Here is a 23,404-nt window from a genome sequence, read left to right as displayed (position 1 = left end):
GACAAAAACATACCCTAAGGATTGTCCTACAACAACGAAACGTCTTTGTATGGTTGTTTGTGTATGTGTGTGTGCATATGGTCGGCTCACCAGCAGTCTGAATGAGCGGTGAAGACTCCATCCTTCAGCGACTCGGGGGCCATCCATCTCACAGGAAGCAGGCCCTTCCCACCCTTTCTGTAGTAATCCGTCTCATAAATGTCTCTTGTCATGCCAAAATCTGACAGCAGTCAACACAAGACAAAATAACACCATTAGAAATCGCTTAAAACAACTGATGACACAATCCACGTACGAGACATACTACAACACATCCTGTGCTTCATCCACACTTGTTTGCATTCAGCATCTCATTTTGGCACTTTTGCGTGGCATAGCTAGAATATTTTACTAGCTTTGTGCAGTTATTTTATTTCAGAAACGTGCATACTAGACCCAAGACTAGTTCCTATGGAAGCTTGTTTCCGCCACAAAATAAAACATTTTAAAAGATAATTGCGACTTTTTATCTCACAATTGCGAGTTTACATCTCGCAATTCTGACTTTATTTCTCAGAATTGCGAGATATAAAGTCAGAATTGCATGAAATAAAGTCGTAATTGCGTGTTATAAAGTCAGAATTGCGAGATATAAAGTCAGAATTGCGTGTTATAAAGTCAGAATTGCGAGATATAAAGTCAGAATTGCGTGTTATAAAGTCAGAATTGCATGTTATAAAGTCAGAATTGCGTGTTATAAAGTCAGAATTGCGAGATATAAAGTCAGAATTTTGTGTTATAAAGTCAGAATTCTGACTTTTTTTCTCGCAATTGCGACTTTATATCACGCAATTCTGACTTTATAACACGCAATTGCAAGTTTATATCTCGCAATTCTGACATCTTTTCTCAGAATTGTGAGATATAAAGTCCAATTCTAAGGGAAAAAAAGACTGACTTTTTTTTTTTTTACCTCAGAATAGTTTATATCTCACAATTCTGACTTTATAACACGCAATTGCGACTTTATATCGTGCAATTCTGACTTTATGTCTCCCAATTGCGACTTTATTTCTCAGAATTGCGACTTTATAACACGCAATTGCGACTTTATTTCTCAGAATTGCGACTTTATAACACGCAATTCTGACTTTATATCTCGCAATTGTGAGAAAAAAAGTCACAATTCTGACTTGATATATCGCAATTGTGAGAAAAAAAGTCCGAATTGTGAGATAAAAAGTCGCAATTATTATTATTTATTTATTATTCATTGGCGGAAACAAGCTTCCATAAGTTCCACCCGGACAGTGAAACGTTTATCATAAATGGACATAATTATACACAGTGTTTTTTCATCCACATGAAAAACGAAGCATCTGAAGTGACACCTATTATGAAAAAATACATTTTAACAAGGTATTTACACCGAAATAATAATCGTGGGGCACGATTAATCAGTTCAGAGTGTCTGCCTTGTGTTGATTCTATGCACAGAATCATTGCGCTTTAGGCGTAAGTGGACTGCGTCTGGCTGTTTGGCCGGAAGCTAGAATTTTAATTTGTAACGTGTTAAATATGGATATTTTTCTTACACAAACGTATGGCTTCGCTTTAGAAGGCCTTTATTAACCCCCCCGGAGCCGTGTGGAGAACTTTTATGATGGATAGATGCACTTTTATGGACTTCAAAACAGAAATGGCCATTCACTGCCATTATAAAGCTTGGAAGAGCCAGGACATTTTTTAACATAACTCGGATTGTATACACCTAGGATGACTTGAGGGTGAGTAAATCATGGGCTAATTTTCATTTTTGGGTGAACTATCCCTTTAAACTTTAAATAAATAAACCCCTATCACATTACGTACCTCCAATTTTTACGGTCAGGTCTTCGGCCACCATGCAATTCCTGGCAGCAAGGTCACGGTGCACAAACTTCTTGGCGTTCAGGTAAGCCATGCCATCTGCTATCTCTGCGGCCATTTGAATCATCTCTTTGAGCGTTGGAGGAGGCCGACCTGGGTTATTCTGTAACAATATTTAAAAAGTCAGTCCCTTTATTGGGGGATTTTAATGTGTAATATAAACTAATCTAATATTCTACCTCCTTAAAACGGATCTAAAAGCTCTAGCAAGTCTGATAGTGACACTTCTGGTGTGATTTGTTACCTCTGAGTCAGGTCTGAGAGAACGCAGGAAACTCTTCAGATCTCCATGTGTCATGAGCTCCATCACCACTAGAGTGGGCTGGCCTTTAGACACCACCCCCAGCAGCCTCACCTAACCCACAAAATCATGTCAGTTACTGTACATATCAGACTATGTCAAAATCCAACCAGTGTTATTGTTAACTAAACCTAAACCTAAGACTATTAAATCATTTTCAGTAATTAAAATAAAACCTGAAAAAGCATATGTTGAAAAAGGTGATTCATATTTTAGTTTTTACTGACAATAAACACATTTATAATGTTACAAAAGATTTCTCTTTTAAATAAATTCTATTGTTTTAATCTTTTAATTCATCTAAGAATCCTGAAAAATGTATTCATCGGTTTCCACAAAAAAATTAAGCAGCAAAAACTTTTCAACACTGACAATAATAAGGACCATTATCAATATTTGAGGACCAATAATAATAAATAATAACTGATAATGATTGAGCACACAAATCAGAATATCAGAATGATTTCTGAAGGATCATGTGACTGAAGACTGGAGTAATGATGCTGAAAATTCAGCTTTCATATCACAGGAATAAATATAAATCAAACCTTTGAGCCGTAGTGTATATATAAATATTAGATTTAAAAAGTTGCCTAGGTAACTAACTCAAACAAATGTACTAAAATTCAAAATTTAAATGAAAACTGCAAATATTAAAAATAATAATAAACAGCATATAAACAAAACTAAAACAAGACAAAACATGCAGGCTGACATGCAAGAGACATGTCTTACCACATGGTGGCAGCTGAATGCCTTCATCACAGAAGCTTCGTTGAGGAACTCAATCCTCTCTCTGAGGCTGGCCGACTCGTTAACCGTCTTCACCGCAACAGAGGTCTGTGGCTCGCCTTTAACTATGTCCTTTCCGATGCCCTCATACACCATGCCGAAAGATCCCTGGCCTAACTCTCGCAATAGATTAATCTTTTCACGTGGCACCTCCCACTCGTCTGGCTCATACACTGCACAAACACAACAGACATGCAGGACATATTTGAAGTGAAGCAGATCTCAAGCAAAGGAGAAAGTCATTTAAATGTTATAATCTGCCTAAATCGATGGTTAATGTGATCAACACTTCTATTAAAACAAAATTAAATGTGCATCATTTGCTGCCAAAGGTCAAGGAAAATTGCTCACCCTCATCTGGGCTGAAATACTCTGGATTTGGGGAGGTATAAAGTCGCCCAGTTGGACCTTCTGTTTGCCTGGTCAGATGAACACACAAAATTAAAGAAATTGATTACTTACCTCACAAAAAATATTTTCCTACAGTTTTCATGACAATCACAATACAGGACACTTACTTTTTCTTAAACATGAAAAAGCCCACACTTCCCATCACAAGTAGTAAAAAGACACAGATCACCGGACCAATCACAATCTTCAGCATGTTGGATGGGTCCACACCTGTTCACATAGAAAATGAAAAAAATAAAATAAATTCAACACAATGAAAAAAAAAATATATATATAATAGGTGTTCACTTTCAAACCAAGTTGTGTACAGGTGCAGTACACAATGGAGCAAACAATAATTACAAGATTAAATAAAAAATATTATCTATATACTGATATTAATAGGAAGCCTTAAATGCCAAGGATTTTTTTTTTTAAATGAATATATTGTACATAAATTAAAAATATTATTACAATAAAACCCAAAGCAAACTTAACCAAACAATAAAAATGAACACACAACAAAACCAATTTATCGTAAAAAAAAAAAAAAAACGTAACTGATGACATCTTCCTTTAGCATTTTGACAATTTTTCCCTAATGAAGACTAAGAGGTTGAAACTTTGAAAGTTGTTCAATAAAACTTTGTGTCAATAGTATTAGTGTGTGAATATTTAGTCTTTTTTCCACATATACACACACAAACCTTTTCAAAATTCAGTTATGTGGGTCTTATGCATAATTTAATAACTGAAGATATAATATTCATAGGCATTATGGACAAGCCATCTTACGTAGGTCCTGAACATAGAAGTGTGTTGGCTCTGTCCACGATCCATTGCCTGCCAGGGAGGTTGCTCTGATCCGCACTGTATAGTTCCCAGGGTGCACCACTCTCAGCTTGCAGCCTCCGTCTGCAATATAATTCTTCCTGGATACGCAGTGGTGCAGCTCCTAAGACATAAAGGCATGCAGTTAGACAGAGAACCCATATTGCAGTGCACATCGGACTCAAGCCAACCATTATCCAGTGGCAAAGGCTCTGTTTTTATCCTGTTTTTAAAGTCCATCTCACACTAATACATAAGTATTACTCATCAGACTTTAATGAAACTGGCATAGGTCAGTGTAAACAGTTACAACAGTGTTTCAAATCCATCAACCGAAACAGGTGCATGAGCCGCTAAGTGCAAAACCATCATGTTTTGCTTTGCTTACAATTATTAACCTTTATATAATCATCACTTGTTTATCCGAGGCTTTTAAAAAAAACTGTATTAGGAACATTACTCCTGTCTCTGGCTGGATTTCTCCATGGTTACAGAAATACACAGCTGATGCAATTATGCTAAAAAAGCTTGTTTATTTGGAGCTATTTGGAGATTTCAACAGGATTGATAAAAATCAGTTTAAAAGTGCAGCCACTGTTCATGGGAGCAGAGTGCAGGCTTCGATCTCCATCCTGTGTAACAACTCACCTCTGTATCTCCCAGTCGCTTGTAATGGACTTCATAGAGAATAATCATGCCGTTAGGGGCCTTAGGCTCCATCCACCTGATGTGTACAGAGTACTCAGACACCTCATAGATTATCAGACCCACAATGTCATCAGCTTTATCTGTACAAAAACAGAAACAAACAGATGACAATAGGGGATATAGCCAATAAAAAATAGCTATACTCTATGAAATAATGCATCATAACATTACAATCCCACACCTTCGGGCATGGTGCGGGCACTGACGTAGGCCGCCATACTGCAGCGAGCGGGGTCATTCTCATGGTTGCAGGCATGGATTTCTATCTGGTAGCTGGTGAAATGGCGCAGATTGGAGATGACTGTTGACTCTTTGGCATGAACAATCAGTGAAATCTTATTGGCCTCTGCTTCCTCCTCTGGGCTACGAGTGGCAGAGCCATTGGGCAACGAGGAGGGCGTAGTGAAAAGACGAGAGGAGGTCCTATTGGCAATGCCCACCAGAGATCTGCGCTGTCTTGATGGCCTGGGTACACAGAAACATGTAAAGAGAAGGAAGTCAGTCTAGATTTAGGTTCAGTCTTAAAGGTGGGGTAAGTCGTTTTTGAAATATGCTGTTGGCCAATGTTGATGTTTGAAATCAGCCTTCATTGCTCCGCCTCCAAAACTCACACTCCAATCCTACCAGCCCTGCTCTGAGTCGGTCTCAGACCTCGATCCCCCTGCGAGTCGAGCGCACTAACAATGACGCTAAACACCACATTCACTAGCAGTCGCCAGCGCGACTCTAACTAGCTGGCCTCCGTTACGCACGCAATCCAAGGGAGGATGTTTGTTTATCATAGCAGAAGCACAGCAAAATAATGCTTCACGAAAAATAAAGAGCAGATGATGAACGAATGACAAGGAAGCACACATTTTTTTACGTACAGTACACAATAGTAATTACAAACAAGAGTTGTTTGTTAGTTGCCAACAGCACAGCAGCTCCAGACACACAATGACACTCAAACCAGGTGTTACATCCGTAAAGGTTTTCAGGCCTTCCCACTTAGCTCTCTCCAGCGCTGGACAGCGTTTCAAATATTAACGTGGATCCTAAAGCTCTTGCCCAGACAGGACTACTGCTGATTGGTTACACGTTTGTTGTTGTATCGGCCCGACTAACTTCCAAACAGCATATTTCAAAAATGACTTACCCCAACTTTTAAAGCCTATTCAGGTTGTACTTTAAGATCTTGCATTAGAGCAAATGAATGACTGTTGTACTGTTTGTGCAAACAGGCATTTAATTTGCCTACAATAGATCACTGATTAGAAAACAGATGTTTGTGGATGTTGAAAAAGTGTGCTTATGTTGTGATTCCAGCTGATGCGAGTAATTTAAGCAGCCTCACTCAAAGATCAAACAGCAGTCTGATTGGCTAAATGACAGTTCTACATGTTGCAGCACTTATTTCATCCAATAATCTAATGTTCATCTGCGCTAAACAAATGTTCAACCCTTCAAAGCAATGAGGGACATTTTTTTCATAATATGACATATGCCCGATGACGCAGAGTCTTTTCTTCATTCTCGCTCAGAAGGAAAAGGGCTGCACAAATGAAAAAAGACAGACCACAAATTACAGTTTAGGAAATATCTGGAATCTGAAAGAAATGAAAGTCACTATTCATTCAACAGCTCTGAACCGATTGAAATATTAGCAACTTGAAATCTTTTGGGCACAGTTTTCCTTCTTGTTGACATTTCCTATTGAAGCAGGTTGTTAGCAGAAACACACTCATTATGAAAGAGAATTTGATTGGACAAAAATACTTATCACCTTTAACACAACTAAGATGTTGTTGTTTTTTTATTCAAACTTTAATTTGGCAAGGATGCATTAAATTAATTTGAAAAGACATTCACAAAAATACTAAGCAGCACAACTGTTTTCAACATTGATAATAATAAGTGTTTCTTGAGCATATTAGAATGTTTTTTTGAAGGATGAAGACTGGAGTAAAATTGAAGTGAAAATTTAAAACAGTTTTAATATTTTACAAATATTATGTTTTGTACTGTATTTTTCGGTCAATAGATTTTCATTTAAAAAAATCTTACCGACCGCAAACTATTGAAAGTTGGTGTATTTGACACATTTAACCAGAAGACAAAGTCTAAATGTGTATCTTTGCTAAAGGGTATTTTGGCCATATTTTAAAGAGTACAACACTAGCATGCATGGACTGCAAGCCGCAAAATTCGAGATGGGTCTGTCCGCGGACTGCAAGAGAGGGGCGTAACAGGAAGCGGCCGTAACTTGAAGTTGTCCAAATCACACAGAACCACAAGATATGTCAAACTCAAAACGAGATGTTGTCGGCAAGATACCAGCTCGTATAGAACGGTACGAATATTTTCCAGAGATAACCGTGTAAATCGAAGTGTATAAGCCATATTGCCGCTTTTTACATTGCAGCAAAGGCAGAGCAAAACGTTTGGAACTTTGAGTTTGTCAATCTGTCTCGCTGAGTGTCCCACAGATGCCAGCAGCACAACACAGAAGCAGATCGCCCTGGAGTGGTCACTTGCCATTATTAAAATATAAATGTATGGGTAAGATGTCACTTAATAGATGTAAATGCATAGATGTCGCCCAATTATTATTATTTTTTTTTTTTTACCAGTTTACGACTGTTTCCTCTTTATTTTTTGTGCAGCTGTGGTGTTTTTGAGTGACGATTCCTCATTTGTCCTTTATCTGTCCATGTTTGAGCCTAAGTTATGATTCAAGTTGAGGTTCTAGTGCTAAAATTATTTTAATCATCATAATATAATAATTACTTCTACAATAGACTAATCCTTTGCTTTAGACAATAAGTGTTTCTTTTGATTTCACATTTTTCTTGCTGTGGTGGCACACCACTACTAATATGAATACTGAGGAAACACTGCTACCAGAAAATTTCGTATAAAAAAAAAAATCTGAACATGTTTTACACATGAACCCATCTCTTCTTTTGTCAACAGGTGTGGTAAACTGGAACACATTTTCAGAGGAGCATAGAAGGACCTACAGAACTCCGTATCTAATCTCCTGTTGCATTCAATGCAATTCTCTATACAAAGACTGTGAAACCTACAGGGGATGTGGACACAGGGGAAAACTACAAGGATTAGATTCTACTGTTTTTTATGTGGCTGGGGCACTTTCTGAGATCTGATTTTCTATTGGATGTAGTAATGCTGCAGCAGTAGCCCAGAATAGACAATATTAGTGCCAGAACATATTAGATTGGGTTTGCATAAACCCTCATTGTGTTGCCTTTCAATTAAAAGATTTTGTTATGGGTGTGCTTGTTGTTCATGTGTCTCAAAAGTTTCATAAGATTTGTTTGTCAGCGGTGTATTTAGCTGTTCATTAGTACTGTGTTTATCAGTCAAAAAAATTGTATCATCAGCAAATCAGGCATACAATAAGACATCAAAAGATGTTTACAATTATTTATTTTAAAAAAAGAAAAAGGAAATAAAGCGCAATTCCAAAAGGATATATTATTGCTTGCTCAACACTCTAGTTGAGGTGGGACGAATAATTAATAAAACAATACATTGCAATATGGTTTCTTGCCATACATTATCAGTACCCTGGCACTAATGCAGGTTACAGCTTGCTTTACTGTGTGCCAAAACAAGCATTTCGGTTCTTGACCAGCTAAGAGTCAGTTTAATCAACTCTAGTATGTTCAGTTTATGTTAAACTCGTGCGAGAGCGATTCAAAAGCATACGGAACTGTCTGTTCTCTCGCGTTACTTTGATGCCATACACCGACCAGTCTGTGCAGCGCTGCTTTAAGTCGGAAAAAACAGTGAGCAATTTGAAGTGGGCGTAACTTGAAGTGGGCGTAACTTGAAGTCTTGAAGGTTACAGACAGATTCTTTTGCAAAATTCCATTCATTACAATTATCGCCTCTAGAGGGAGCAAAGGAGCATTTCATGTGGTTGGTTTTAACTATTCTAGTGGTAAACCACTACCAGAGAACCACAGCCTTCAGTTATTTCCTCATATATAAGAGCTCAGGACAGGAGGATTCAGCACTTTTGGTGTGTTCTAAGAGCCAAAGCATTTCCGAGGATAAAATCATCACAAGTAAAATCATATTTTAATGTCTAAATAAAACAAATCGAATACTTTTTATAGACTGTAAAGTCGCTGTGAATAAAACGTGCAGACCATCTGCAAAACTCAACCATAATATGTATAACAATGAAGGGTGGCGAGAGTCTGCACTTCCTCTGAATGCGTTGTGGTTGTCCTTGTCAACATTGTCCATCCCTACCACAGACCAGACAACATCATCAACCCAAAACAAAGATTACACTAAACCAGGGCCTGTACAAGAGAGAGAGTTTGTGTGTACATGTGTGTTTAAGAGTGGAACGAGATCTTTAGAGCCAGCTGTGAGCTTTTGAAGGCCAAAGATATACATAGAAGGTGGAAACGCACCTAACAAAAACATGTACTCAAGGTCTTGGTGGAGTCAAAAACAGCCCGGCGAGGGAAAGCGGTCTGACCACTACAAAAACGTTCAACCCTGAGCTTAGACCTCTGGAGAAAACAGATGAACACAATAACAACATGAACAACTTGAGAATCTCCACCTAGAGGGTCACGTCAGCTGAAGATTTTGACAGCTGCATCTCAAGAGTCTTTGAATAGAAAATTTCTGAGCCCTTTACACTATTTTGATAATACGGGGAACTATTTTGATAATTGATCAATCTGTTGATTATTTCATACATTAAATTAGATATTTCACATCTTTCACAATGCTCTCCTTCAAACTATATGAAAACGGTTTGCATAAGTTGAGATAATGCATGATATAAAATAGTGAAAAAATGTCAATAATGTATGCTATATATAGTCTATATATGAAAATTGCATTATATAATATATGCAATATACCATTTATACAAGAAAGTCTCTATAATGTATCTATGCTATATATATTGCCATATTATTAAAAAGTTTATATAATGTGAGCTATGATTTGCATACATTAAATAGTATATGTAATATATACATATGTTTATATGTATGCTATATATTGTTTATGTAAGGAAAATTATATGCTATATAATATATGCTATATATAGAGCGCAGAAATAGTAAAACTTTATCTTTTTTTCATAATACTTTTTTGATTACCGATTATATGATTAGTGTTTGCAGTTCTAATCTACACTAGTTAAATGAGGAACCGTGGTATTTACCTGAGCTCAAAGACTTCATTATGGAGGTAGTTCTCAAAGGTTTTGCGGTACTCTGACTCCTCCGCCTCTTTCTTCAGCTGTTTCTCCGTTTTAGGGCAAGCGCAGCAGCTTGAGCCCTGCTCCTCGGTTTGGTTCCACTTCTGTTCCTCTTCGTTGTCCACTTGTGTGGGGGCTCTGGTGGGTAGCTTCATTCCTGAACAACAGAAACACAAGGCTTCGATTTTGTTCTGCTATCTTTTTATGGATAAAATTCAGATTCTTACCAACCCCAAACTTTTGAACGGTAGTGTGTATGTTTTATATACATATGTTCATGTATGTTTTCTAACCTTTCTGACAGTAATCAAACTTGTAGAGCTCGCTAGCCTCTGGTTGCTGCTGGCAGAAGACTAAGTAGTGTGTGATGTTTCCATTTGGATCGTTAGGGGCTTTCCACTTCAGAATGATCTGAGATGAGGAATTCGACGAGGATATGGGGTCCAGGGGCACGGAGGGTTCTGAAAAACAACAACAACAAAAAACTCACCCATTAGTAAATGGAAAAAACAAGAATGATTTTAAATAAGAACAAAGCCAGAAAGGTAGACTAGTAGAACAGTAGACTCTTAACAAAACTCAATTCTGGTTAGACCACATTGTCAGACTAGGTCACCGATGAGACAAGAAGAATAACGACAGCTTCCTCCTAAAAAAGAAGTAGAGGGGCACCATCGATGTCACAGTGTGCGAACCCAACTGTTTGACAAACCAGAAAGACAAAAAAAAAAAAAGAGAAAAACCCTGAAGCACTGCTTTCAGCTCTTGCCAACCAGCTGCCAAAACAATGTTTTTTAGCTTAGTGAATGGTTATGTGGTTTATCAGGAGGGAAAGACAAAACAAGCTCAAAAGGAAATCAGACAGACACCTAGCAGCACTGAAAGCAAACCACATTTGTTTTTGCTCCTAAATCACCGCCTGGCATGATGTGCACACTGCTAAATGCTTTCACACCACTGAAAGTCACCAGTGGCCTATTTTACCAGCCTTTGATCTCTTTTATTCCTCCGCCATACCAAGACTGCAAGATTAACACTGCAACTGAAATCGACTTACAGAAAAGACTAGAGAAATTACTACATTTAGTTTTAAACAGGCTTGGTAAGGAGATCATGAATACAAATGCTGTAGGGCATACAAAAAACTGGTCATCCAAACTTTCTAAATTTCTTCTAGGTTTGCCCTAAAAGTTTCATTTTCCTTGACAGTATATTTAATCAGTCGCATCTGAAGCTCTTACTGGTAGCATCAGTGCGGACATAGATGATTTCGCTCTTTGCTCCGTGGACCTGGTGTTCATCAGAAGCGGAGAGCTGGGTTTTGACCATGATGGCGTACTGCGTCCACGGCTTCAGAGGGAGGATGAGGTAGCCGGGCTCCTGCTGTTCTTTTCCCTCTGTGGCGCGAGGTGGAGGGTCCACATCTGCTATGACCCAGCTGTTAGAGCCACATGCATCCTGACCATCGAACTCAGTTACATTCTTATATGGCCTTGAGAAGCAGAGAGAAATGTTATCAAACACTAACACAGAAATCACTTCATTGCATTGAGCTAGACACCATTGTTAAAAAGGTGAAAATGAAAACAAGGCTGTGAGGGTTCGTAGTTCGTATAACCTGGTGCGTATCATTAAGTCGACAAAACATAAAACACAGTGTTTACTGAAGTTTCTAGAGGACAAAATGCTCTGGATTTTGGATGGTACTTCTATCCGTCACAGTCTCAGCTTCAATCACAACACATTATATGCTGTCTACCTTGATTATGGGTGCACTATACAGGATTTTCAGTTACTGTTTCTAAACACAACATTCAAACTTGACACCTCATTTGAGCACCGCCAGAAGCACAAGTCCTCTACCCTGACATTATTTATCAGTTGCATACGCAGCCCAGCCGACTCAAGCGAATACCAGTGGGAAGATGAGCAATGAGCTTTTTTCAAATACTGTATTTATCATGCATAAATAGCATTTTTTATTTATTTTTTTACATATGAAAGAACAGTTACGCTATTAGATCAATGATTGGCTGGGGCGACACACCCACTGGCCAAAGGTTGCAGTCCAAAAATGTCTCAAGCACAGGAATTCAAGAAGAAAATGTGTCTCTGTAGACACAAACACCACCACACACTTCAGTAATTATAGGTTGAGAGGCATTATTTTTGTATGAGTCGATACTTTATTTTTTTTGGAAAATCCTGCATAGTGCACCTATTAGGTCCATAAAAAAAAAAAAAAAGTTGAGTCACTTACGCCTCTTTGTATAAAACCATGAATCCCAGAAGGTCTCGGAAATCTGGCGGCCAGAAAGGTTCCCATTTAATTATGATCTTGTCTGAAAGTGTGCGAACCTGTGTGAACTTCAGAACCTGGCTCTCACCTGGTCAAACACCAACAACAATGCGTTCAGATTTATTTAAAAAAAGAGCACATGAGCATAAAGGAAATGCAAAGCTATGTCCTCCTCACATGAAGCCTGATCTCCATTGGTCTTTGAGACAATGTCATTCTTTGCTTGCCGGGTCTTAGTGCCAGTCACCTCCTCCATCTTCCGGATCTCTGACATGCAGAGTTTGGAGTTATGATGGAAAAACATGCGACCTTGCTGGATGGACAGGTTGTGTTTGGTCCAGTCCCACAACTGACGCAGGTTCTGGTTATCGAGAGCGTAGAATGAATAATTCCTGATGGGAAATAAAACAGCACACAATTAAGGACAAAGGAGGAGGAAGGAATAGAAAGATGAAATGGTATCATTATGGTTGACAAGTAAGACCTGACAACGCAAATGGATAAAGCCAACAGTTTGGAAAACCTTGGAAAACCAAGGAAAATCTTGACATCCTATAAAGAAGACTCATACCCGACTTCCTGCGTCTCTCCATGGATGATTCGGAGCTTGCGAAGGAAAGACAGAGAGACTAGGGCATATGAGTGTCGCACTGTCAGGTAGCCGGTGATCTCCTCCAGCTGCCCCAGGTTAGCTTCCAGCTCTGCGGCTATGTTGTCTAACAGGGAGAAGTGGAAAGAAGAGCAAGTTTAAAATCCGAAATTTAAGAAAGTCTGCACACAGTTAAAAATGTACAAGTGTGTTCACTTCCAATAATTCAGTCAATTTAATCAATAACAGAAACCTATAGAATTTTTACAGAGTAGCCTTATTGTACTTAAGGCTACTCTGTAAAAATTCTATAGGTTTCTGTTATTGATTAAATTGATTGAATTATTGGAAGTGAACACACGCCCAAGGTGGTAACGCAGTCACAATGCAAAATGTTTTATTTATTTGACTCATTATTTTTTATATTATTATACTCCTGAATGACTGACAAATAAATAATAATTACAATGAATAATAATAATTATTATTATTTTCAATTCTTGTTGAAGTTTAATAATTAATCTGTCAGTTATTCAAGAGTATAATTATTATTATTATTATGTTCTACTCCAATTGATGTTTTATTATTAATCTGTCAATGATGTGTATATATACAGTATGCATATATTTCTTAATAATAATCAGAAAATTATTATTATTATTATTATTATTATTATTATTATGTAACTAGAAGGTAAATGCACCAACAGAACACAGTGATCAGAACACAGATCAGGACCTGAATCTAACAGTATAGGAGAATGGTTGCCACGAACAACAGCCAATTATAACAACAGCGTCATTATATAAAAACATTTGCAGAATGCTGATTAACCAATCAGAACCATGAATTCCAGAGAGCTCTATACTAAAAATTCCCTTCTATGCTGCACAAAGTGGAGAAATTGTATTGTTCTTACTCCCTCCGCGGATATTGATGACCAAACTGCCGTTGATCACTGTGCATCCTCTCAGAGCCTGTGCCGAAGTGACTGAGTCTACTGTCTTCAGCCCCATGCACACTTTGGGACAAAGGCCAGCGCAAGGGGAGCAGTTCAACCTGTGGCACAGAACAAAGTCACATGTACACAAAGCCACACAACAAACAAAAGTCATTCATCCGTACGTGCTGTAAACGGACACAAAGAAATGCAGATATGATGGAGCGTTTCTATTGTCGTTGACATTAAGGCAAATATGTAGCATTAGGACAATAACTGATTGTTTGTGTCAAGGACATGAATCCTGTTGCGCAAAGTGCCAGCGCTGTTTCGGTGGGAGCGGGGGTGCGGATGACCTTGCAGGGCAGGCCGAGGGTGCAATCAAGGATGAATGAGACATTCTCTCAGACGTGCCAAAGACACAACTTAATCACTGATTGTTTTTGTAGAAGTGTCGCGCCTGACTGAGGAACTGTTTGTCCTCTGTGCAGGATGCTTTCTGCGACACAGTTTCCTGTGAAACTTTGCTACGCATATTTGTAAGACAACTTTAATAAAGTGTGAATCCACAAGCAAAACAAAGGATATGGAGGAGTGACTTTCATAGTCTTAACAATCATACCAGTGTCACAACATAACACCAGATCTGAAGCCGTGTCAAGAATGTGCACAAACCACCGATCGGGCAAAGCTCAAGTAATTTCCTTTATGGGCTTTAGCTGTGTTTTGCACCTTGTTACTCTTTTTTGGTACCCGCCAAAAAGGACGGAATGTGCTGCGCTTTATCCAGCTAATCTGAAGGAAAGCTGGTGCGTGGGTGAAATCCTTATTGCAGACATATCAGAGAGTCCAGTATGTCGTGTCTCCCTGCGGCAAGGATTCAACTCAGAGTCGTTTATCTGTCAGTAGCCAGACGGCGCTCCCTGTCTATGCATCTGATAGACAGAGAGAGGACATGGATGTCGAAACTCCTGATATCTCAATACACGCGGTTAACGTGCAAAGAAAGTAACCGAGGACAGCAGCATGGGGTGTGAGGTTGGACCACTGCACTGTTGTCTGTCCAGCCTCTGTGATTTGTGTGTCTGCTGTCTGAATTCCCACAGTGCGCCAAAACTGCCCAGCCCAGGGGTCATACTGGCAAGGGGGAAGCAAGAGTATCATGAGAAAGAGAGACAGAAAAAAAAGAAGTGTCCTATCTGGCAGAACATGCATTACAGGGTCAGTTCTGTCATCATTTACTCACCGTATTTCTGCTTCAACCACATCTTATTATTTTTTATTCCAAGGAACACAAACAGGATGGCGATTCAGATTTTCAAGCTCCAAAAAGGATAATTAGTAGGGCTGCCCACAACAAAAGATTTTTGTAGTACAATAAGAGTCGTGCATTTAAGCAATTTGTTGACTCATCGCACGTTTATATTAATTTAATTACTTGAATATATACTGAGGAGAATATTAAACCATTATGAGCGTTTAATATATAGACGTAATATATAGCCTATTCCACGCTCAAGCGCACGCATAAAGCTTGCTGCAAAGCATTGGCAAAAGTAATGATTATGAATGTGTCGGAAATAATAGCAAGGAGAGGTTTTAATTATTTATTAATAAACTAGTATTTTCTGTGTCAGTGTCGGCTACAAAGTTGACGATGCTGACTCGCCGGATTACATAAGCAGAGAGTATTTCTGTTTGTTTTGAATTAGTTTGCTTAAAAGTAGACATTTCAAGCTTTTTATAGATGTATTTCTAATGTCCGTGAGGCAAGTAACTGTTACTTTCGGTTCATTTTTATGATGTGCCTCAGTTCACGGAGACCAAGACGGCAGAAAGTGCATCCTGTTTGTTTTCTTTATTTTACAAAGGCACAACATTTTCTTATTATTGTTAGATTACACAAATAAAAGTAGACTTTACAGTTCTGAATGATGTATGACCAAAAATTTGTTGCTGTTTTCATGTCATGCAATAAGCGCGCTCCGCACAAACACTTGGATATTCGCCTAATAATAGCATACAATTATCTAGTTTAACATTAGAGCGAGCGGCCAGGTAAAGTTACTTGCATGTTTCAAATGATAAGCCATATTTGCGGTCAATGGCTGGGCGAACATTTGGATTTTCTCACAAAGAACCGCTGTTTACAATCTGACCCTCACGGACTGCATGACTTCGACACAAGGTTTTTTATTTTTTGACTAACCGACTAATACAATTTTGGTCGACTAAGCCTCTTCTAGTCGACTAGTAGGGGACAGCCCTAATAAGTACTACTATAAAAATGGTTGATACAACATCTGAAGCCATTTAATTGTAACATCTGAGAAACGAACAAAACTAAACTCATTATCCACAAAATATTTTGGTATAAAATCTCATTCAAGCATTTGCACATGAAAAAATTGGTGCGTCATGATGAATGTGAGAACCAATGAAGATCGAGCAGTTTCTTATCCTCTTTCTCCTCATATGGTTTGTTTGTAGCTTCAATTTTAGTCTGTTTCTCACACAAAGCTATCGTGTGGCCTCATTTCATGATAGTTTTTTTATTCTTATGCTTTTTGCTGATTTTTATTCAGCATTCTGTTTTGTTGCATGGACAAAAACAGCTTTGACATTATGCTAAATTCTAATCATTATTTTCTGAGTTCCTCAGTAGAATAATACATCATATGGGTATGGAGAGACCTTAGGGATAGAATTATAGTTTTTGGGTGAGAGAAAAAGTTTATAAATTGGGGCAGATTCCGTAACTTCACACTCTATAGAGAAAAAGCACACTTTTCAATTGACAGCTATTCAAAATTATATATATATATATATATATATATATATATATATATATATATATATATATGAAGAGTTCAGATGCAAAAGCCTCTAAGTGCCATCTGAAGTTTTCTTCTAGAATGATCATTTTTATCAAGCTTGTATATTTAAGTTCAGTAATTTCACTTAAATGGCAATGAAAATTACCTATGAATTATCATTTAAGTGAAATTACTGAACTTAAATATACAAGCTTGATAAAAATGATCATTCTAGAAGAAAATTTCAGATGGCACTTCGATAGATATAGATATAGACAAAATAATATTTTTTGCAAACAACATACATAACTACTAATATTATAGTAAATGTTTTACCAGTGCCCAATATTGTTTTTGGGGACTCTTAAAAGATAAAATGGACATATACACTTTTGAAAGTTTCAAAAGTTTGGGGTCAGTAAGATATTTTTCAATACTTTATTCAGCAAAGAAGCATTCAATTGATCAAAAGTGACAGCAAAATTCAGCTTTGCAATCATAGGAATAAATTACATTTTAAAGTAAATTAAAACAGAATACAGTTTTTACTGTATTTTTATCAAATAAATGCAGCCTTGGTGAGCATAAGAGACTGCTTTCAAAAATAACCTTTGAAAAAAATTTGACCAAGCCCAAACTCTTGAACAGTAGTTTATTTTTTCCTGTCTGCTGCTCTTCATATCACAGCTACAACAACAGATAGTTGCTAACATGCATTTCTCAAGGGTATTATTTTGCCATGTTTAAGTATGTGTGATACATTTTTTAAATCTTGTATCAAAATTATCTCATTTTGATTGCATGCTCCACAATTTTCTTTGAGGGTTTTTGCTAGTGTCTGACCACAGCTAGACCAAAGCGATGTCTGGAAATCAGACTGACCATTTTGAGGATAACCCCCCTGCCAATATTCATGTGACCAATCACCCATCCTTCTAAATAGAGATGCCCATATGTGCAGAAATAGAGTGAGAGGGAATTAAGCTATGAGACATTGGTCATCGTACATTTCCACTACAAACAAACAAACAATACCAACTGTGTTCTGAAAAGCTCTGTAAAACAGAGGGTAGCGGTCTGTCGTAGTCCTCTTTCAGCTCACTTTTTTTAAATGGGCACAAACAGCACTGCCAAGCCTCACACAAGGTCAGAGCTGCTTTAAAGGAACACTCCACCGTTTTTTGAAATAGGGCTTATTCACCTTCTTTCCTACATTTAGATAGGTGGGCAAATGCATTTTTGTCTCAGTGCATGCATTGATTTAGTTTGACAGGGTCGGCGTGAGCTTAGCTTAGCTTAATGAATGGAATCCTTTGTTGCCAGCTAGCATGTCCTGAGTAAAAGTGATAAAAAAATATATGAAAAAACCCCACCTATTTTCTTCTTGTGGCCTGCGTATTCACAACGAGTACAAATAGATTAACACTAGGCGATTTCCTAGGCAGATATTGACTTGGGACTATATTAGGGGGAAGCACAGGCGAAGCACTGCTACTTGGGCGCAGAGATATCACACAACACATGAAATCCCACGGCTTCTGTCAACATACGGAAGTCAAGATAGTCCCAAGTCAATATCTGCCTAGGAAATCGCCTAGTGTTAATCTGCATTGCTATTTGTACTCGTTGTGAATACGCAGGCCACAAGAAGTAATTAGGAGATTTTTTTGTTGTTTTTTAATCACTTTTACTCAGGACATGCTAGCTGGCAACAAAGGATTCCATTCATGAAGCTAAGCTAAGCTCGCGCCGACCCTGTCAAACTAAATCAATCAATGCATGCACTGAGACAAAAATGCATTTGCCCACCTATCTAAATGTAGGAAAGAAGGTGAATGAGCCCTATTTCAAAAAACGGTGGAGTGTTCCTTTAAAACTCACACACTTCCTCTCATTAACATACAACACTCCCTCTCTGTCTCCTCTCCACCAGTAAGCTGGTGTGTGGTGGGCGTTCTGGCGCAATATGGCTGCCGTCGCATCATCCAAGTGGATGCTGCACATTGGTGGTGGTTGAGGAGATTGCCCCTTCTATGTAAAGCGCTTTGAGTGCCGAGAAAAGCGCTATATAAATGTAATGAATTATTATTATTATTATTAAATTTCTGACACACACACTCACTAAATTACCCTTTGTGTGCTCAGACAGTCGATTGAGGTCAGTACAGCCCTGATCACTCTAAGCCAGAACAGTATTTTTCTTCACTTATTGTTCCTGTTCCATGAACGAGACAAAGAGAAGGGATGGATGCAATCCCGGCTTAAAAAGCAACTTAAACCAGCCTAAACTAGTTTGCTAGTCTTAGGAGGTTTCTCAAGGACCAGATTTACTTCAAGCTAAATTGAAGAACGAACTGGTGTGACATCATTTTGAACAAAATCGAACAAAGTTCGTTTAGAGTTCAAAACAGCTTGCCAAGACAAACTTTCCAGGAAAAGTTCACTCCGGCTGGTAAACACCTTCAAACTACCATTGGTCTGTGGCGATTACATAATAGGTAGGTGCACTCATGGGCTCCGCCCTCTTTGATGCGGAAATCTTCTCGGGTTAATTTCCAGAACAACACAGACACTGTTTTTTCATGTTTACAGTAAAGCTGTTTGGTTCAAGAAAAGTTTAAGAAAAGTGTGCAGCACATATTTACATATTCATCAATTCTGTATTTTCGCACACAGTATACCCCTGCAAAGGTATTTCGACCTTTTTTTTTACCCCTAAGCGACCACCAAAAAAGAACTTCGCTGCGAGTATATCTGGGCCTTCAGCCTATACAGACATGTCTGGCCTGCTGGTTTTAAAAGGATTTTGGGTACTTTTCAGGTTGGGAGACCAGCTAGACCGGTTTAAACCAGCTAAGACAAGAAAACCAAGCTGAATTAAGCAGTTTTTGTCAGCAAGGATGGACAACCAATCACTTCATATGAACAACCTTGAGTCCTCTGTGCTGTTTGAGTATATACAAAGCATCAAAATCATTTTTTTTTTTTTACCAGTAAATACAAACAAGAGGAAAAGCCAAGCGACTAGTCGGTCTATTTCATTTCATCCAGTTCGTAGACTAAATGAGGCACAGAGTGGTCTAATGACCCAGGCATCCTTTGGGTCAAACTTCATATACAAAAGATTTGGCTTATGTGAGTCCTGACGCACACATGAAGCATTTGAAGTACCCTTTAGGACACTTGGGGATGTGTGCGCTAGTATTTGTGCCTGTTCATTGAGTGGAGAGCATATAAGTAGTGGGTTACTTACGTAGTGGAGTTTACAGTGGTGTACCCAGAAGGGCACTCTGGGATGCAGGCACCATCATGGATGACGTATTCGTGGCAGTCACTTTTGCCATGCTTGCACTTGTTGTGGAGCTCCTGGCAAAAGCTGAAGTTGACGCAGCGCCAGCCCTTATAGCTGTAGAAACCAGGTGGGCACTTTTCAACACAGATGTTATTGTGCATGTAGTTGCGGCAGGCCACGCATTTGCGTGACGAGTTGGGCTCCAAGCAGCCGCCCAGGCACTGATCGTGGCAGCACTGGTTGTCTCTAGTGCAGGCACGGTGCTTGCATGAGGATGGACACACTGTGGAGAGAGAGAAAGCTTACATTTAGAGAAATTATTTTAAGGGAAAATACAGATACCTCTCATTCACAGTGACATATTTTTATATAGATAGGGCATGGCATGAAGAAAACAAATGCAGTTTACCACACTTACCCCTTCATTTCTGTAGTGAAAAAATATATATAAATATAAAACATTAATTTTAATATTAAAGTTTTTTTTTTTCACTTTAAGTAATGCAAAAGAAAGGATGCTAAAATAAGAATGCTGTACATTTAATTCGATAGGATTATTAAAAATGCATGCATCAACATGGAAATATTGATTATTATCAGCAATAATAAAAATAATAATAAATAAATTATGTTGATTAAATTATGACTGCAAGCATACACATTTAAATGAATAATTCCACAGGCTCAAGGAATATTCCTAGTTTACCATTATAATTTAATGTTAGTGGACAGAATCTGTTGTCTGCTGTTGAATACCACATAAAAAGAATGATGACATCAGTTTGTAAAAATTAACACAAGACACATTTGCATAGAGCACTTGTAGGCAACGTAACCAGAGGCTTTAAAGGGCATGAAATGACATGACATGAAATTTACATGTCAAACTATGTAAATTTTTTATATATAAAAGCACAATTTATTCAGTGCAATGTATTTTGTTTGTTCTGTAAATTTGTTTAAATCGTCCTTATGAGGTGAGACTACTTTTCTAGGTGGGTCGATGTGATTCCTGCGAGTGGTGGTTTAGCCATGTGAAAATAATAAAAAAAAAATCAAATGCATCTTCATGTCTCTTCCTGGTATCCTTTTGTGGATTTCAAGTGAAAATAACCAGGTATTTTTTAATAGAGCTGAAAGGTTTTATTTAACTTTGCACAGACTCTTCCACATCAGTCTCATAGATAACACGTGTAAATGTTTAAAGCTAAAGTGTGTCATGTTTCCTCTTATCCCAGCTTATTTAGCAGTGAGAGTTATAAGAAAGTTATATGTAGGTAGATTTTTCCATAAAAGTGTAAACACTGAGGCACTATCAACACATTCAATCAATTTGTTTAACCACCCCGATCAGCCCCGCACACGAACACTGGCTTAACTATCGCCATGAGTTTGGAGAGGAACTATCAGTTTGTCCAACCAATGGAAGATGGGGGAGTGTTTTGGGGAAAGCTAATAAAAAATGAATTCGTTATTTTGCAAAACTGTTATTTAGAATAAGTGTATAACTTGGGAAACAGGTGAGGAGTGGTACTGAAACTTGTTAGACTTCTAATGTAAATGCAAATTAAGAATTAATTGCCTGATTATTTTCTGTGGAAACTGACAGATGCTGTCAGTACTTGAATAGTACTTTCTCAGTAACTCAACTCTACAGTCATGTCCTAACTTGATGTAACACTAGGTTACAATTGTAAATATTAAAACAATGACAAAATGGCCTACTCTGATTAGCAGCTCCTAAAATGGTGTAACCACATTCCTCAGCCTTTTATGTGCTCTTTATTTCCCTCACACACACACACACAGAGGTGATAGAGGTGACAGAGGCCATGTGTGGCACAGGCACAGAAAAAAAGAAAGAGGAAAAAACCTGAAGATAACTACAGAAAGATCTATAGGGTCACAAAGGTCCTTGCGTAGCACAGGGAAGAGAATCTATAGTGATCTACAGATTCCTACAGAATAACTGTATGTGACTTTACTGGCCTCTTTCTAACAACGTGACCTGCAAGCTCATCTCTGAGACAGCCTGTTAAAAATAAATCACGCATGGCTAGCTGGAGCATGCGCTAAAGTTGTACATTTGAAGTCGAACGCACACACAATCTCCCTCTCACAAACATGCACAGATTAGTGGAGTTGCAAAGTGAGCAGAGTTGTCTTTTAATATTATGAATTATTCATTCATAAATACCATTGTTTTGGGGGGAGCTGTACCATATGACATTTTACAACCTGAACTAAACCATTTCTAACAAATAACAAAAGAAGATTGTACTTAAGGACCATTTTAATTCAGAAATTAAAAACATTGCTTATCAATGAACACTTATCAAAGACATTTATAATGTTACAAAAGTTTTAGGCTATATTTCAAATAAATATTTCAAATGAAATAAAATTATTAATTTTTTAGTTTTTGAAATATTTAAATATGTTCTTTTAAACTTTTTATTCATCAAAGAATTGTGAAAAAAAAAAACTATAATTAAAATTATTCAGCAGCACAACTGTTTTCAACATCGAAAATAATAAGTAATGTTTCTTGAGCAGAAAACATTAGAATGATTTCTGAAGGATCATATTACACTGAAGACTGGAGTAATGATGCTGAAAATTCAGCTTTGCATCACAGGAATAAATTCCATTTTAAAATATATTAAAATAGAAAACGGTTATTTTAAATTGTAATAATAATAATAATAATAATAATAATAATAATTATTCACAATAATAATGTTTTTACTGTATGTTTTATTAAATAAATGTAACCTTGGTGAGCATAAGAGACATTTCAAAAACATTAAAGGAGTGGTTATAATGCCCCTTTTTACAATATGTAAAATAATTCTTTGTTGTCTCCAGAGTGTGTATGTGAAGTTTTAGCTCAAAAGTTTCAGCATGTTAAAACTGTCCCTTTTTGAGGGTCAGTAAAAACGCGTCATTTCGTGTGTGTCCCTTTAAATACAAATGAGCTGCAGCTCCCGGCACAGAGGGCGGAGCTTCAAGAGCTTGTGTGTGTGTGTTAGCAGCTCTGATTACCTCATGCAGACAAGCACTAAAATGTCAGAAACTGTTCTGCCTTTTATGTTTAAACTGGAGTCGGATAATGATGGAGAGACTCAAGAAGTGACAACATGTAGAATGCAACAGGATGTTAGTTGATGAATTTATGTTGCTGATGTGGAGTTAACTATCTTCAAGTCTTTGATTAGCATATTTTGTCATGATAATCTATAAAATCGCTAGTGTGGGAACTGTTGTAAGATGCCTACAGAGTGACATGCTATTGCAT

General features: G+C 37.7%; 1 protein-coding gene across 1 annotated transcript in view; it reads right to left on the bottom strand.

Annotated features, from left to right (window-relative positions):
• Positions 1-23,404, bottom strand: part of insra (insulin receptor a) — a 58,619-nt gene that overhangs the window by 2,451 nt on the left and 32,764 nt on the right. Inside the window, exons 3-19 of the mRNA XM_084412326.1 lie at positions 20,068-20,389; positions 13,978-14,117; positions 13,040-13,184; positions 12,646-12,860; positions 12,430-12,556; positions 11,411-11,661; positions 10,463-10,630; positions 10,134-10,326; positions 5,112-5,395; positions 4,871-5,010; positions 4,187-4,346; positions 3,520-3,622; positions 3,353-3,420; positions 2,945-3,174; positions 2,153-2,263; positions 1,852-2,011; positions 91-220 (exon numbers count right to left, since the gene is read on the bottom strand). Coding sequence (XP_084268452.1) covers positions 91-220; positions 1,852-2,011; positions 2,153-2,263; positions 2,945-3,174; positions 3,353-3,420; positions 3,520-3,622; positions 4,187-4,346; positions 4,871-5,010; positions 5,112-5,395; positions 10,134-10,326; positions 10,463-10,630; positions 11,411-11,661; positions 12,430-12,556; positions 12,646-12,860; positions 13,040-13,184; positions 13,978-14,117; positions 20,068-20,389 — 2,947 coding nt within the window. The remainder of the gene's footprint in view (positions 1-90; positions 221-1,851; positions 2,012-2,152; positions 2,264-2,944; positions 3,175-3,352; positions 3,421-3,519; positions 3,623-4,186; positions 4,347-4,870; positions 5,011-5,111; positions 5,396-10,133; positions 10,327-10,462; positions 10,631-11,410; positions 11,662-12,429; positions 12,557-12,645; positions 12,861-13,039; positions 13,185-13,977; positions 14,118-20,067; positions 20,390-23,404) is intronic.

The sequence above is a fragment of the Rutilus rutilus genome, assembly GCF_951802725.1.
Source record: "Rutilus rutilus genome assembly, chromosome: 6".
Classification (NCBI taxonomy): Eukaryota; Metazoa; Chordata; class Actinopteri; order Cypriniformes; family Leuciscidae; genus Rutilus; species Rutilus rutilus.
Note: the sequence above shows the minus strand (reverse complement) of the source record. Positions and strands in the feature narration are given on the sequence as shown.